The sequence below is a fragment of the Artemia sp. Qi Xiang Cuo genome, chromosome 4, assembly GCF_049724085.1.
Source record: "Artemia sp. Qi Xiang Cuo chromosome 4, ASM4972408v1, whole genome shotgun sequence".
Classification (NCBI taxonomy): Eukaryota; Metazoa; Arthropoda; class Branchiopoda; order Anostraca; family Artemiidae; genus Artemia; species Artemia sp. Qi Xiang Cuo.
The window spans coordinates 58,249,184-58,266,804 of record NC_142797.1 but is presented as its reverse complement, the minus strand read 5'-3'; the positions used below and the strand labels follow the sequence as shown (position 1 = coordinate 58,266,804).

General features: G+C 37.9%; 1 protein-coding gene across 3 annotated transcripts in view; it reads left to right on the top strand.

Moving 5' to 3' along the window:
* The window catches only part of Vps13B (vacuolar protein sorting 13B), a 130,954-nt gene that overhangs the window by 79,366 nt on the left and 33,967 nt on the right, over nt 1–17,621 (top strand). Inside the window, exons 15-17 of one of the 3 annotated variants that reach the window (XM_089088444.1) lie at nt 1,163–2,572; nt 13,402–13,592; nt 17,288–17,467. In XM_089088444.1, coding sequence (XP_088944570.1) covers nt 1,163–2,572; nt 13,402–13,592; nt 17,288–17,467 — 1,781 coding nt within the window. Of the gene's footprint in view, nt 1–1,162; nt 2,573–13,401; nt 13,605–17,287; nt 17,468–17,621 lie in introns of those variants that run through there. The other 2 variants (XM_089088443.1, XM_089088445.1) reach the window with 2 other exon arrangements.

The following is a 17,621-nucleotide window of genomic DNA, read 5'->3' as shown; positions in this document are numbered from 1 at the left end:
TAAACTTGTAATATATCCCACATGGAGGCTCTAGAACTTTGTCTTTAGAGCTAAGAGTTATCTATCTACGTTTAATGCAGCTATGAAGTCAATAGCTTCAATTTTTGTGTGGAAGAACGGTGTTTTATGACAACTTTTATGGTGCCCGGCTGCTTAAAACATGAAGCCTAAAAAGTCACTAGCCAACCATTTACTTAGGTTTTTCCCTAGAGTTGTTTCTCTTGATCTTCATTTGTAAAAGATCAGATCGATCCTCAGGGGTAACATTCCATGGGAGAACTATCCCTATCCTTGAGTAAATTTTCAACCCCTATCTTCTTCCAAAGCACTTTTTATAGGCTACAAAATTTTTTTGCTCTGATTTACTTAATCCCTTTAAAAATAGGACTTCGATACAAAAACATTTGGGAATAAGAAAGGATGGAATTACAATAGAAAAAAACCTCCTAAAAATTATTAGGAATGGCAGAAGGAAAATTCTGGAAATATTACATGAAAATATGTTAAATTTGTGATATTTGAGGAAAACTAGACTTTTCTGATGTGGAAATTACCACCATTTCCCATGAAAAAACTTGCTCCCCCTCCTGTTAAATCTTTGACTTTAACTTAATTCTTAACTTAAATCTTTGACTTTGACTTAATTTATTGACTTAAATCTTTCAATCTTTGCAGTAATTTGTACAGCATCGTTTCAGAATTATTAAAAGGCTGTGAAGTTTCGTCTTTAGCTTGTTGTAAGTTGTAGGTGATCAAAACAGTCAGGGATCCACCAATGTAGGTAGTGCATAAGATCAAACTGAGGTCTGGGAGGCAATTCTCCCCTCCCTGCTCCATTGCAAGTTATGTCCCTATAGTTGACCCTTTCAAACAGTAGCTAATATGTAGAAAATAATTAATCCGAACCTTTTTCTTTTTTTCACTGGGCTCTGTCATTTACTTTTAAACTTAAGATTATTTACCCAGAAAGGTGAATCGATGTGTCAGGATCATATCTTTCCTCCATGTACTTCTTACAGTTATCCTAGGTTTAATTCCAGTCTCCGTTTCCTGGATAGCTTGCCAATTTTCTAGGCGTTTATAGCTTTCTTTCTTATGGCGCTTATTGTATTATTTTATTTAGTAAGCTTTATTAGTTATCATTTACTTGTTTGCATTCTAGGCAAGATGACTCAATGGTCTAATTCAATAGACATATCATGCAACTATGATCAAATTGTTTGCATTCCACTTTGCATTGACCTCAAGGTGCATATAGAGATGAAAAGTAGTAAATATATAGTTTATTTGCAGCCAATCAGTCGCATGGAAGTGTCAGCCTCAGAGATCAGAAAAAAACTAGTAAATAAACATGTTGTAGAAGAAATGAAACATAATAATGTAGAAGTGGTTGCGGAAGAGACTAGTCATGGAAATATGATTCAGAAAATGAGCTGCTGTTTTGAAAACCTTCACCAGAAGGTGGAGAAGATCTTAGAACCAGGGACACATAGCCGAAAGCTGTTTTTTTCCTCTTATATTAAACTACTTTCGTTTACGCTGCTTGATGACGTAAGCAGTGAAAGCCAGGCTCGTAAAGAGGTTTTACATTTTACAACAAAGCAGCTTGTTTTCTGTTTAAGGCCTACCAATTCAGGGGATCTTCAAGGGCTGATATGTATGGAAGGGATACAGGTTGATAATCAAATGATGAATGATGTATCTTCCAATTACAATTGGCCAGTGATTTTCTATTCAAAAACTCAACCGTTCTTAGAAAATAGACGGATAGAGCTCCCTATTGAACAACAAATAGCTTTTATTAGAAAGAATTGTTTTTTGCAAGTGAACTTTTCGCTTTATGAGGATTTCCGACTGAGACGTTTTGCTTTTGAAACTGGGGAATTCTCAGCTTTATTTGAGGATACTTTGTATTTCCGCTTGAAAAATATTTTCAAAAGTTTTTATAGTAATTCAGAAAAGAAGGCGGAGCTATTATATCCTTTTAGTTCAAGTGACCTTTCGAGAATTAGTTCTGTGTGTAATCCTCTCGTATTAGAACAGTTTTTTGTCAGTGAAATATCCGGAACATTAAGTATCAGATCCTCAGTGAAAATGTATCTTGCTTTAGACCATACACCAGTGAAAATCGGTAACTTCACCAGACAAGATGTTTTGAGCACGAGCTATGATCTTGGACAAGCTTTTTCCGCACATTGTCTTTCTAATATTTTGTTTAAAGCTGGTATAGTCCTGGGATCCTTAGAAATAATCGGGAGTCCTATGTTACTTGTCCAAAGGCTCTCAACTGGTATTAAAGACTTCGTAAAGCTGCCTTACCACGGTCTTTTTGAAGGACCTAAAGGATTTGTTGCAGGCGTTTTAAATGGATCAGTATCTTTGATAAGTCATATAACTGGTGGAACTCTACTTTCAATTACGCAAGTTGCAGACAATGTTGCGAGGAACTTGGATCGCCTTACTCTTGACTCTGAGCATATACTGCTGCGAGAGGAAGGATGGAGAAGACGTCCAAAAGATTTGACTGAAGGGATATCTCGTGGCCTCAGTGACCTTGGGCTTAGCATATTAGGTGAGTAGATATTGGTTATTAATTGGAATGAAATTTAGCTGATGTCCATTAGTTGGTAAGATGTGACCGTCTTTTAACTGTCCACCATGTTGGAAAAACTAGGTCCTTATGAACAAATACAAATCTAACTGCACAATAGGCTAGATACTTTGCTAATATCGGTAATATGCACTGGATGTATCCAATCTAGGCCATTAAAAGTACGGTTTGACCGGGACAAAATTGCAACAAAAGATTTTTTACACCAAAATGGTGGAAGGGGGCGAAAAACTAGGTATTTACATTTTTGACATTTAGGAAGCTTTTTTTACACTAAAATGTTCAGAAAAAATTGCTGGACAACATATCCAAAATCCGCTAAAATCGCCGCCGGGAAAACTCTTTGGGGCTGCTTAAAGGGGGTGGAAGGGGGCGAAAAAATGGGTTCTTTAATTTTTGACATTTGGGAAGCTTTGTTTACACTAAAATTTTCCAAAAAAATTGCAGAACAACATATGCAAAATCCGCTAAAATTGCCCGCCGGGAAAACCTTCTGGGGCTGCTTAAAGGGGGTGAAAGGGGTGAAAAATTCTTTTTCGATTTTGTTATTTCGGTATGTTCGGAGACTCGATTCTGGTATAAATCAACTCACTGAAACCGAAAATGATATCACTTTTATTGTAACACTTCTCTAACTTATATTAAACTACAAAAAATAAGATTTTAATAACTCCATTGCCAAAACAAAGGAAGTAGCTTTTCTTCCAAAGTTTTACAGAAAGATTAGATCAATGGACGCCTGAAATACTTCGAACAGCCTGCGAAAAGCAATAGAGGAAAATATAGAACTTAAAGGAGCAGAGAAGTACCTCACTCTTTTTTGCTCCGCTAGTCGTTGGGAACCTGGTTATCTGATGAGAATCAAACTTGTGAAAACCAGACTTTAGAAAAAGAGAGACTTAGCATAGACGCATAAAAACTTGAATATTCTAGTCTATACGGCTCATTAAAGACTAGGTACATTTAGGTTTTGAAAACGCATGCTACACAGTGCACACAACAGGATCGCCATCTATCTTCAAAAGTACCTGACTGTTATATCAGCTATTTTGGCAGACACATTATTATGAGTAAGTAGACTTGATAGACTGATATGTTGCCTCATCCGTTTTAAGCTAAGCCATAGCTTAGGTCAATCAATATTGAAACAGAAGTTATTGTTCGATGAAGGAGGGGATTGAACCTCCTTCTCAATTTATTTTGAGATCAGAGCCATCTGTCGGTGCCTTGAAAAACGTCCACGGCGTAGATCTGTCACTAGATGTGATGTGACTACTAGCTGTCGTCGGAAAGACTCGAAAGTTTAGCGGAATTGCAGCGGATGCTCATTGGAGTAGTCATTCGATGACTCGGGTATGCTTCTATCATAGGCAGCGCGCCAGCGTGATTAAATCAAAACGGATGTGGGCACAAGGTGTTTCTTTTTCTCCATACCCGGGCACTTCGTATCGAAGGAGTTGTCGTAGAAAGTTCGAAAAGGGCTCATTCGAATGCAAATTGGAGTGGCTAGTGCCCTTTTTAATAGTCGAAAGTGATTAGTAATATTTTTTGTTGTTGTTGTTGTTTAGACCAGGGCACTTCGTATCGAAGGAGTTGTCGTGGAAACTTCGAAAGGGGCTCATTCGATTGAAAATAGAAAGGGTTGATGTCCTTTTAATAGTCGAAAGTGATTGGAGGGCAACTAATCATCGTTCCACTCCCACCCTCCCAATGTGCCAATATGTTTAAAAACTAAATTTTTCCTTAAAATTAAATAAAAATGCACTGTGATAATGCTAATTCTCAGCAGTATCCCGAGAACGACTGAGGGTATTATGTTCAAACTTTCGAGGCTACTTCTGCTCTTAAAATTAACCAAATCAAAATAGTGTAAGTTTATCAAAGCTATCAAAGAAACAAAAAATTTGCCAGAACAAAATTTGCACTTTACTGAAAAAAATATAAATGTTTTTATTTTTATAACTTTAATAAATCAAATAATTTTAACATTTTGTTTTTAGTATATGTATATTAAACTGACAATGCACATTCATTTGTATTTTTTCAGTAAAGTGCAAATTTTTTTCTGCCCTTGGGAAGGCATAGGGGTTTTGCGACCAACTTATGTTAATTTCTGCTCGTTTTGAGTTTGACCCGGTTATTTATTTTAATTTCTGTTCGTTTTGGGTTTCATTTATTTCTCGATGCTGATTTGTGATAGTTTCGAGCTTGGTAGATTATTTGATTTTATTTTTGCTCATTTTTTGTTTAATGGAGTTCTTTACTTTTCTTTGAAAAACTTATTTTGTGGAAAAAGTTTTTTTAATTAATTTCTTATTAAGATTAGTTATCATCTGCAATTAATACTGACTTTGGGTGGGTGCTGATCATTATGGGTAGTATGACGGGCCTCAGTTTCTGTCAGTTCTATTTATCGATTGACTGTATTCTGGTGCTATCCACATGAGATGGAATTGATATCTTGTCCTTTCCTTGTGTACTTTACCATTGCCCTGCTACGTGAGAACCTTAATCAAATATCTTATTTCTCAGGTCTAAAAGGTACCTGAAGCAAGTTAAAAAAACTAATGGATTCGAAGTGCAAAATATGTTGCTCACCGCCAGTGATGATACTGCCGTTTTGACTCAAAAAGGCGCGGATGGAGTAAACTTTGCTAGTCTTTCAAGAGGGAACGATTTGCAGGCAGTACCCGGAGAAAAAATTCACGTTGCATGCCGAAGAGACTATTGTGATAAAATACGTATTGCGAGTTACTGTGAAAACAAGTCTCTCCCAAACGCTAGTCAAGACAAAGTACCTCAGACTCTAAAGTCAAACGGAAGTGGTTTTGATTTCATGAATTCATGTTCGTTTTGTGCAAAACCTGTTATTATTGAAAGCAAAGGTTCTAGAAGAGAAGTCTACGGCAATGGATCCAAAGTGAGAACCTACGACTTCCAGAGTACTGTGGTCAAGATATGCTGTGAAAGGAATGACACTTGGGGAACGACTGTGCTTAGTCGCATTAACAGCGCTACTTCAGACTTGCATGCTGCAGATGCAGTCTACCATAGAAAATGTTCGACGAACTTTTGAACTAAAAAGGATGTGCCAAAACGGTTTTCAGACAGTGTTGATGATAATTATACATCAGCTAAACGGAGAAAATCAGGAAGACCACCTGATGAAGTGAGACTAGAAGCCTTTAAGGAAGCCGTCAAGCTCTTCGAAGGCAGGTATGACGAGCAAGTTACCTTACTCGAGATTGCAGAAAAGATTTTTTTCGTGGGCATGACGATGTTGAACCGTACAGTGCAAAGCATCTGAAGAGAGTATTGGAAGAGCATTATGGCGAACGAATTTTAATTGCCGATGTGAATGGTAAACACAATGTTATTGCTTTTTGAGAAACCGCGAAGTCCATTCTTTACAAATACTACAATCTTCCGAAAGAGCAGGATCCTGAGACAGAAAAAGTAAATCTGATCGTGACACTCGCCAAAATTATTCGGAACGAAGTAAAACCAGTGAATACTCCCTCAGACCTTTATCAGGGCATCGAAGAATTGCACTCAGTAGATAAAAACTTAGAATTCGTTTCAGCATCCCTGCACCTGCTACATGCCAGACTTATGCCGAGCGAAAACTGCACTGTTGTTCAAGCCTCAATTGGACAAGCAATAATGCAAGTGATGCGATCACGTGCCTTACTCGCCCCTTTGCAGATAGGACTGGCAGTCCAGATGCACCACCATTTTGCTTCTCGTTTTCTCATCGACACGCTGAACAAACTTGGTTTCTGTTCGTCTTATAGCAAAGTGCTTCGGTTCGAAAAATGTGCGGCAGTCAGCGAAAACCAAGGACCTAAAGACGTTCCGGAAGACACTTTTCTCCACTACGTCGCTGACAATGTCGACCATGAAACTTGTACTATAGACGGACGCGGTACTTTCCATGGAATGGGGATTATTTCTGCCATCACTCCGGTGCCTGGAAAAGTATTAAGGTCCAATCCTAGAAAAGAGGTATCTGCTGAAGATATAAAAGCTTTGTCATCCTTGGTCTTTTCACTTTTACAACAGAGCACGAGAGACGGGCCCGGACGTCCTGTACAAACCCTTGCTGTCACGACTGGATGAGCCTCGCGATTCTAACACCGACTTATTATGGTATTCGTCTTGGTTATTCAAACAGCCATGTCCGAACTGGTCTGGATTCATGCAGTCAGTACACAAAAGATCTCACCCTGGCAAAGCTCAACTCAACCTTGTCTACTCAACCTTGATTTACGTGTGTGAACAGGCAAGGAAACAAAATGTCGCGGCTGTAGTGACTTTTGATCAGCCCCTTTACTGGAAGGCTATGGCAATTGCGGACTCTGAGCCAACAGGAAGCTCTTTGAAAGACCTCACTATCTTGCTTGGAGGATTTCACGCTCGCATGAGCTTTTTGGGTTCAATCGGACACATTATGGAAGACACTAGATTAGAAAAATTGCTTGAGCAAATTTACGCCAAGAATACAGTAAAGCATATCTTGATCGGGAAACCACTATCTCGAGAAGCTCGTGCACTTGATATCATTGATAGAGCTCTTGCCAATTTGATACTTGACGACAAGTACGACTCGACGGAACACAATGAAGATAAGGAATTTGAGACCCACGAGGATATTGATGAAGCCCTTGTGATCTTCGAGGGTCTTAATGCTGGCGAGGTCTCTATAGAAGATGTCAACTCGTGCGAAGTCGTAACTAGTGCTGCTAACAAACTAAGAAAGAAGAAGGAGGAGCTAAGGGGCAATCGAACAACATGCTTGTGGTTTCAGTACATGGACATGGTGAAAGTATTGCGCAGTTTTACTAGTGCAGAGAGGTGCGGGAACTGGGATCTGTATTTGGGTAGCCTTGAACAGATGCTTCCGTACTATGCGGCAGCAGGGCACAACCTGTAAGCGAGGTCCGCTCGTCTTCATCTCCAGACTATGGTTGACCTGAAAGAAAACAATCCAGAGCTCTACTCAAGTTTCAAAATTGGTCAGTTTGTTATAAGAAGAACCGGTCGGTACTGGGCTCGATTGTCACCGGATCTAGTCATTGAGCAAGCTCTAGTGCGCAGTTTGAAGACAACAGGTGGACTACACAAACTCAGCGTCGGATCACACACGGGGGATCACACAAACTCAGCGTCTAATATGGGCTTTTTCGATGCTGATCTGTGCTGAAGTAAATGCCTCAATGCAAGGTCTGACTAGCCTGAGTTACTCAACAAGTGATCAACACGTCGAAACGCTCCAGCGACGGATGAAGAGAGATACTGATGACACGGAGGCGGTCCTAGACTTTTTGCGAACCCTGATTCTGTTCAGAGAACACGGAGGGCTCCTCAACATCGTTACCGGTGTAACTGAATCCGCTAATGTAGATGCGGACACGGCGAAAGAAGTTGGAGTCCGAATTCTAGACGAAATAACTGGGAAGGCAGCTGATTCATTTTCGTTCCGGAAAAAAGACAAAGCTGTTACAATGGCATCCAAATCAGCTGTTAACATCGATGGTAAACCGGTTCATGTAGATCAAGGGCTTCTGTTCCAGCGGTTAGCTACGGTGGCGAACCGGGAAGAACTTGATCTTCGAGACCTTTTGTCGTATGAGCTTTGTACGTATCCCCCATCCCTTTTTGGATCCTATAAAGTTCTGCGTCCTGCCGACAAACCATCTCTGTCAAACGCAATTCGAAAGGCGTCAGGGGACCATTTGGATGAGCGGTTAGACTCGTGCCACTCTGTTGTTGACGGCGGCTGGCTGCTCCAGAAATTGACTTGGCAACCCAACTCTACATTTGACTTCATTTGCGAAAGTTATGTCAAGTAAGTCACCACTAGATTTGGAAAAGCTTCGGTAGTTTTTGATGGATATGACAATGGTCCTTCGACGAAAGGTATGGCTTTACTTCAAACTTTCCAGGTGTAAACAGTGCCCAGTGGTAGAATTCACTGGTACAACAAAGTTAACAAGAAAGAAAGAAGAGTTCTTGCAAAACTGCACAAACAAGCAGCGGATAATTCTAGCGATAGGAGGAAATTGTCCTCAGCAGGTTGTTCGGTTCAACATGCCTCTGCTGACGCCGATGTCCTGATTGCAACCACAGCCATTCATAATGCAAAAACTCAGTTGACGTGTCTCATCGGCAACGACACTGACCTCCTTATCCTTCTCCTCTATCATGTCACTGCCACCAACAAAGGCCTTTATTTCAGATCCGAGGCGAAAGCTTAAAACGAACATAAGCTATGGAATATTTGCTCCATCAAAGAAAAACTAAGGGACATGTGTGGTGCAATTCTATTTCTGCACGCGTTTCTAGGCTGTTACACCACTTCGAGATTACAAGGAATTGGTAAATCTGTCGGAATGTCATTGTACCGGTCCGATCCGTCTTTCCGTGAGGCCGCTAAGGTCTTTATGGACTCCAAGGCTACGAAAGACGAGCTCATTGTAGCTAGTGAACAAGCTCTTTTGAGAATTTATAAAGGAAAGCCTGGAGAAACTCTCGGGTTCTTGAGACATCGTCTGTTCTTGGCCAAGCTCGCTTCCTCTTCCGCATTTGTCTGCCCTGATCGGATGCCTCCCACACCCTCAGCTGCGAAGTTCCATTCTTTTCGCGTGTATTTGCAGGTAATGGAATGGAAAAGCGAGGCTGCTGCGATAAAACCGGAAAACTGGGGATGGCGACTCTCTGCTGATAATTACATCCCAGTAATGACGGAGAAGAAACCAGCTCCCCAAAGTCTTCTTCAAATTATCCACTGCAAATGCAAATCAGGTTGCAATATGGCCAGATGCACTTGCCGTAAGAATGGCATGTCCTTTACACTTGCTTGCGGAGAGTGCATGGGAACAAGCTGTAATAACTCTGAACCAACATCTCTAGAAGAAGAAGAATTTTAGTTTTTTGCAATAACGGTGGTTGTGCTCTTTTGTAGTGCTCATTAATGAAATGATGATTCTCAATATTATGTGATCTAAAAATAATGATTATCAAAACTGTGATTTATATATAGACGCGTTAATGTTTTTGTTTTCCAACTGTAAAATAGAAGTCATTAATAAGAATGATTTTTCAAGTTTATATGCGCCTATGCCTATAGTTTCCCTTTTTCTGCAGTCTGGTCTTCACACGGTTGATTCTCATCGGATAACCAGGTTTCCAACGATTAGCGAAGCAACAAAGAGTAGGGTACTTCTCTGCTCCTTTAAATTGCCGTTCATGATTTTCCTGCGTTGCTGTTTGAAGTATTTCAGGCTTCCATTGATCTGATCTTTCTAACACTTCGGAATAAAAGCTATTTCCTTTATTTTTGCGATGGAGTTATTAAAATCTTATTTATAGTTTAATATAAGTTACAGACGTGTTACAATAAAAGTAACATCATTTTCGGTGTCAGCGAGTTGATTTATACCAGAATTGAGTCTCCGAACGTACCGAAATAATAAAAATCGAAAAAACGATTTTTCACCCCTTTCACCTCCTTTAAGCAGCCCCAGAAGGTAGTTGCGGCGGGCAATTTTAGCGGATTTCGGATATGTTATTCTGCGATTTCTTCTAAACATTTTAGTGTAAACAAAGCTTCTCAAATGCCAAAAATGACCTATTTGAAAAAATACCTATTTTTTCGCCCCCTTCCACCCCCTTTAAGTAGCCCCAGAGGGTTTTCCCGGCGGGCGATTTTAGCGGATTTTGGATTTGTTGTTCAGCAATTTTTTTTTAAGATTTTAGTGTAAAAAAGGCTTCCTAAATGTCAAAAATGTAAATACCTATTTTTCGCCCTCTTCCACCCCCTTTAAGCAGCCCCAGAAGGTTTTCCCGGCGGGCGATTTTAGCGGATTTTAGGTATATTGTTCACCGATTTTTTCTGAACATTTTGGTGTAAACAAACCTTTTGTTTCAATTTTGTCCGGGTCGAGCCACTTTTCTCCGTACTTTTACTGGACTAATCCGTATCAGTGACTCCTTTTCAACAAATAAGAGAACAAGCAAATTTTAAACTCTCTAAAATTGTTGAAAAAAAAAAAAACGTTTATTAAAATCTTCATTAAAAGAAGTTCAAATCTCTACTGGAGTAGGCAATACGACAAAATAATGTTTATGTAAAAGTAAAATGTAAAAATGTAATGTAATTGTATAATAATAATTTACTATTATAAAAATAATAATAATTGTAAAAATGTATTAATGTAAGATAATAATGACAAAATCGTGGCAATGCGACAAAAATACCTATCACAAGCTCTTACAAAGCTAAATTTGTTTTTTATTACAAGTAAAGAAAACATTACATAAAAAATAGAAACAACAAAAACAACGAACCAACCTTAAAAACTAATTAAAAAACATGCGCAACACATAAAATAATCTATATAATAATTAAAAGTAATTACGAACATTTAGGCTACGCAAAATGTATCCTAAAACTGATCAAATAACCATTACAGAATGAATGGTAAAAAAAATAATAATAAAAGAGGGTGATGAGGTTTACTCATTTGACATATTATTACATAGAGGGAAAGAGCTCTTCTATATATTTGTGGAAATTTTTCTTTGAGTTAAAGTGTGGATTTTTATTGAGGCAGAACAAAGAAGGCGAGGTCTAAGGAGGAACATGACTATCGAAAAGCAAATTTGTTGTTGGAGGGGGGAGAGATACGGAAAAGGCTATTGCTGAAACTAAAGAAATTTGAATTCTTCTTTTCTTAAGGATAACCACATTGGTTCTATTAAGAAGGGAGAAATGAGAGATTTTTCCCTCATTAAAGATGTTTTTAAGGCATTTTTTTACTGGCTCTATTCTGTCCAGCATCTCCTTGAAGATCGCAGGATGCCAAACAGACCTCTTGTGCTCAAGGGTTCGGCTTATAAGTGGGATGAGAAATCTCAAATAGTCTGATTTAGGAGAGTCATAGTTTTTGAGGAGTTTCAGGAGGGAGAATGTGACATTTCCATGTGGCAAGCAATCGTTGATGTAGTTATCTCATTTCAAAATTTAATTAAGATTGTAATTGTAACATATTGTAGTTTCATAGTAGCCTACTAACCAGCATTTCATGGGAGATAATGTGAGTTAAAGAAGGAGTAGTCTTAATGAAGTTAATTGTTAGAATTTTGGACATTGAATGATCACATTGTTCGTAAGAGCTTAATCGGATATTTGTCCAGGATATTCATTGGGCCATATTTTACATTTTTAACCACGGCTCTAAGACACTTATGTCATCAACAGATTTCTATCTATTCCAAAAATTAACACCATGCCTTTTAGTCATTACAGGGAATAAAGTTGGGCCTATCAGGGTTCCTTGGGGTACACCATTACAAAGTAGGGGAGGATCATCATATGTGTTTAGGTACTTAACCGTTTGTGTTTTATTAGAAAGGAAAGGCGCAACTATCCCACTTAAATAGGGACCAGCTTGAAATTTATTTAAGAGTTTTCAGCAGTGTGGTGTGGTTAATTAAATCAAAAGTTTTATTTAACTATATTGCCATAAGACTTATCCAGGTGTTAGGTTTTCGAGTTTAATCGTATTGTCTCCATAAGGTTAAAAGATAGTAGTTGATGCATGTAGAACGTAGGCTTCCGAGTCGCCAATGGTCAACATTTGGGATTATCTTTTCTTTCAACCATTCTAAAATTTTTGTATAATTCGGAGGAAATGGTAGTAAGTATAATTTGCACAGAAATGGCAGCGATTTACCCTGAAATTATGAACCATTAACTGTATTAAATGAAAAATGCAACATGAAAAAAACAGTTTTGAAGGTTGAAGCAATGAGTACTATGCTGTTATTAGTATTTATAAAAAAATGGGAGAGCCAAGAAGGGTTATGATGAGTTTTATGCTTCATCCAAAAAATCATAATTTCTAAGAATGGTGGCTCACATTTTAGAAATGGAGATATGGACAATTGATATACCTTTTGGTGCTGAAAGAGGACTGGAATGGGTCTCTAGGCCTGTGCGTCACCCGCATTTTGTATTTTTACGAGTTTTTTTTGTAATTTTCTATAGTTCTCCTTCATGTAATGGTTACCTATTTGGTAAATTTTTTACAGTTCATATTATTGACTTACGAATAAAGTGAACATACCACTTGATGCCTTTTTTTATGCTCTTTACGTATATAATAATCGCTTCTATCGCAAATCCTAATTTACCCACCCACACCCCCCAAATTTGCAAATATATACCCTGAATTTGAATATACCATAGATTGTCGACGGCAAACTTTCGAATAGCAAAATTCAGCGCTATTTTTGTTGACGGTATTCGAAAAACTTGAAACGGTAGGAAAACGTTTTATATTTGTGGTGCATCATAAATGAGGTTTGAATTGTTATTAATAAGTATTTTTGGAATATGTTACTCTTGAAGAACTTAGTAAAAACTAGTGATACCTTTTTAATCACTTTTCAATAACTTAACTAGTGTTGATAACTTCTTTGTGTTGTTACAATTCAGGGTATATATTTGCACATTAAGGGGGTTGGGGTTGGTAAATTTGGATTTGCGATAGAAGGGATTATTATACTCGTAAAGAGCATAAAAAAGGCATCGAGTGGTAAGTTCACTTTATTCGTAAGTCAATAATATGAACTGCGAAAAATTTACCACCTATTTATTTACATGTTGACCAATATTCACCGATTTTTATAAGGCTCTGAATTTTCTGCACATTTCTTTCTTTTTATCTCGTAATGCGTCTGGATAATGTTAGTCTATCTTTCAATTATCTTTGAATGGCTTACAGGAGCTGTAGGAGGTCTTGCCCATCATCCAGTGCAATCATTGCTTGAAGGAAGAGGAGCTACAGGTTTTGCTCTTGGAGTAACGAAAGGAGCCATTGGACTTGTAACCAAGCCACTTGGCGGAGCCGCTTCTTTTGTTGCTAGCACAGGAAAAGGATTATTAGCTGGATCATATGATGTTGGAGATGTCAATGTAAGAGTATATGTACGCATTCATTTTAGTCTCTTGTTTCAGAGTATTTTTAACGTTTTAGAAAAAAATACCAGTAATGGTTTTGTGTTTGCATTTTACTGCTAAAATTTTAGTATAAAAATGTCTGACTGGGATTAGATATCGGTTGGGGACATTTCAGAAACTGGATGTTCAACTGGAGGACTTAGCTACGGATAATAATGTCTGACTTCTGGCTAAGGATATAGCAAGGGAGGGAAACTAAGTATTAGTTCCCCTCCCCCCCACCTTCAACACTACTAATTAGGCTTTTTATATGAGGGGGTAATTGACCTTTGTGGTTTGAGCCTTAACTCAGCTTGTGAGTCCACCCATAATAATAATATACCTTTGGTGGCAATGCTACCTCACAAATTAAGGTTACCGTATCTGCAAAATTTTGAAATTATGAAGCTTGGCTCCAAAATGCGCTTTTTTTCTTATACTATGTGGCTTTGGCGTTGCAGACAAATAGGCTATTGAAAAAATGGCAAGATTGGAAAAGGAAAGTGAAATCCTAGATTCGGCTGAATTTTTCAAATTTCATATTATGGATTGGAATCGGTGCAGTGTCTTAAGGATTTTTTCACTATTTGAGTGGAAATGAGCTAAGTGATAGCAAGTTTAAAGTTAGAACTTGAATCAAAGAATCTTGTTTTTTATCTTAATTTGACGAAAGATGATATTTAGACTGTAAAATCAGCAGTAATGCTTCTGCCAATATTGTATCTCAGTAACTGTGTCAGGTATATAATTTTTTTTTACTTTCCTGTACGATTTATCGTGATCAACATATCCAGATTATATAGGTGGCTCAAAACCCAAACCGATCGACTCACCTTTCTACCGTTTTGTTGGGATTTTAGTGTTCAAACACTAGATAAAATGTAAAATCATAACGAGATTCTTGAGAAATATCCAAAAGGAGCCAAAAACATTTTGACCATTTAGTGCTGACTAGGGATACTTTACAAGTTGGTGTCAAATTACTTGATAAAATAATTACTGGATTGCCTCCCTCTAGATTTGGAAAAAATACCTTTTTTTTCATTTTCGTAAAAAAAGAAAAAAAACAATAATGCCCCCCGCCCCCCCAGAAAGGTCAAAAATCTTTGCCCGCCCCCTCTATATTTTCTATATTAAGTTGACACCCCTGAGTATTTTGGCTTAACTTCATGTGAAACTTCGCTTAAAAACATTCTTCTCGTTCAAACACCTAAGTTGACATAGAAATTCTTTAAATTTGCTCCTAGAAATCTGAACTAGCAATTTTATCTGTTTGTCAAGTTTTACCAGTAATTTTCTGTAAGGTTAATTTATTTGGTCCTGGAGGCGCTCATATAGGCCTACACTAAGTACAAGAATACGCCAAATTTATCTGCAATGCTCACATAATTCTTCTTAATTTGTTACTACTAACCTCTGTCCTTGTCTAATTTATTGCTATGCTGTTTTGGTTCTGCTATGAATTTTCAACCCAAATTCCTTAAATTTGCCCTTCTCAAATTGCAGATAGATCATGGACTCTCCACTAGAAATTTGCAGCAATGAGAAACAACGAGCAGTGATCCGCTTTTTGCAGTTAGAAGGTGCATCAAGGACTGCAAACTCTACCGTTTACTCTCCGGCTCGTATTGTTGGTTCCAGATCTCGTCACCTGCGATGATTCTGTCTAAGGATCCGTCACTTTGGCTAGCATGGTGAACCAAATGCTTTTGGTAGATGTCCAAGCGCTTGTGCAACATTGTGAGTTGCTTTGGGGCCCATCTTGGGCAGACTTTATGAAATCCAAATGTGTTGTACATTATTTTGTCATGTCACGAGTCATCATTTGTGGCCGTATTATTGTCTTCCGGCTCCTCCCTCATGCGCAACACTCGTCCAACCAATTTTGAATTCTTCTATCCGCTTGTAGATACTCCGTTTCTCCAATACACTGTTCCCGAATTATATAGAAAATCTTTGATGAATTGCAGCCCCATGGTTCCAGATCTCGTCACATGCGATGATTCTGTCTAAGGATCCGTCACTTTGGTTAGCATGGTGAACCAAATGCTTTTGGTAGATGTCCAAGCGCTTGTGCAACATTATGAGTTGCTTTGGGGCCCATCTTGGGCAGACTTCATGAAATCCAAATGTGTTGTACATTATTTTGTCATGTCACGAGTCATCATTTGTGGCCGTATTATTGTCTTCCGGCTCCTCCCTCATGCGCAACACTCGTCCAACCAATTTTGAATTCTTCTATCCGCTTGTAGATACTCCGTTTCTCCAATACACTGTTCTCGAATTATATCGAAAATCTTTGATGAATTGCAACCCCATGATACACCTTCGGACCCCTAAAATCAGATTACTGCTCGTTATTCTTCATTGGTGCGCACTTCTAAGGGAGTAGCCATGGTCCATCTGCAATATTAGAAGGACAAATCATAGAATTAGGATCGAAATTTCATAGCAGGACCACGTCAGCATAACAATAAAATAAACAAGGACGGAGGTCATTAGTAGCAATATAATAAGAGTTAGGTCAACATAGCGAATAATTTTTAACTTACCCTCGTTTGTCGACTTTCTATTTAGAGTACTGCTTTTTATTGTGGTAGTCATTAACATATTAATTAAAACCAGGTATATTTTACGCATAGTTGAAAATTTAGGGGGACCGACATATTTTGGTCTCAAAAGGTGGTTCTCATGTTTCTAAGATGGTGTTTGTTCCAATTTTTAGCTTACTGACTCAAACTCCTGAGTTAAAACACAAACAAAATCTAGAAATTTACAGGGTGTAATATAGTAGTGCATAACTTCTATAATCAAAGGTTAATGTTGCCAACCGTTTACAATGCTCTTTTGTACTTTTTATTATGATTTCAAATTGCTTACATCGGAGGTATTGTAAACTCAGATTTGTTTATTGGGCAAATGTACTTAAAAGGTAAACGAAAGTTATAGTATGCAAACACTTGTGTTATTTGCGAAAAAATATATTTACTTCTTCCTTTGGAATACCACAAAAACTTGCGAAAAAAAGAATGCTCTAGCCCTTTGGTATTTCCTATAACTATTAGGTTTGGACCTATTTTGCAAATACCATTTGGCTAAGTTTTTTGTATGACGTTATGGATATTTTCACGGCTAGATGGCTTTTGTCGTAGTGCGTAATGAATAATACCTACTTCATTAGTTGGTGACTTTTGGATATCAACATATTTAGGTCTATTGGTCTACAGCTGCTATTTTTATTCTTCTTTTACGCCCCTGTTTCATTTGGTGTTATACCGACAAACTGGAATAGAAATCGGCCAATAAAGCTGCAAAACGACTTTTTCAGCACAGCCCAGGAATACAGGATTCCCAATTGGCTGATTTATTTGACGTTTTATTCGTAAAAGTGCAATGGAAATGGGGGACCTTTAGGGTATAATCGTTTTTTTTTTCGCGACTATCTGTTTTACTATTTAGTGTTTGTACCTGCAATTAAAATCGGGATTATATGCTGGACTTAAAAAAGGAATAACCATTTGTTTTATTTTGGTCCAGCTATATTGATTTGTATCTTTAATTGTTCTTGTTGTTTTCCATATTCTGTTGTTTTTTCCTTTATGTGTTCAAGATCCGTTAAAAGTGTTGTTTTTATTTCTTTTTATGTCCTTAAATCGTTGAATATTTTTCAGGTCGTCCATCCGCCTTTTTCTTACGAGATATCAGAAGAAAAGAACTCAGAAGTGAAAATTCGTCAGAAATTGTGCTCCTCGCTACTCTTGGGAAGGAAAAACGAATTGTATATTTTTGATGCAATGCGAGTTACCTCACGTGAAGTTTTTACAGCAGTTACTCTAGTTCTAACAGAAGAGGTAAAGCTATCTTAGTACTACCATGCCATAAAAAATACTATGACTTATCTTTTAGATTAGATCTAATACATATGTGAATATAATTTGAAAAATGGCCAGCCTCACAATTTGCTTTGCATTCAATTCCAGAAAGTATATGAGGCTCTATATTAGA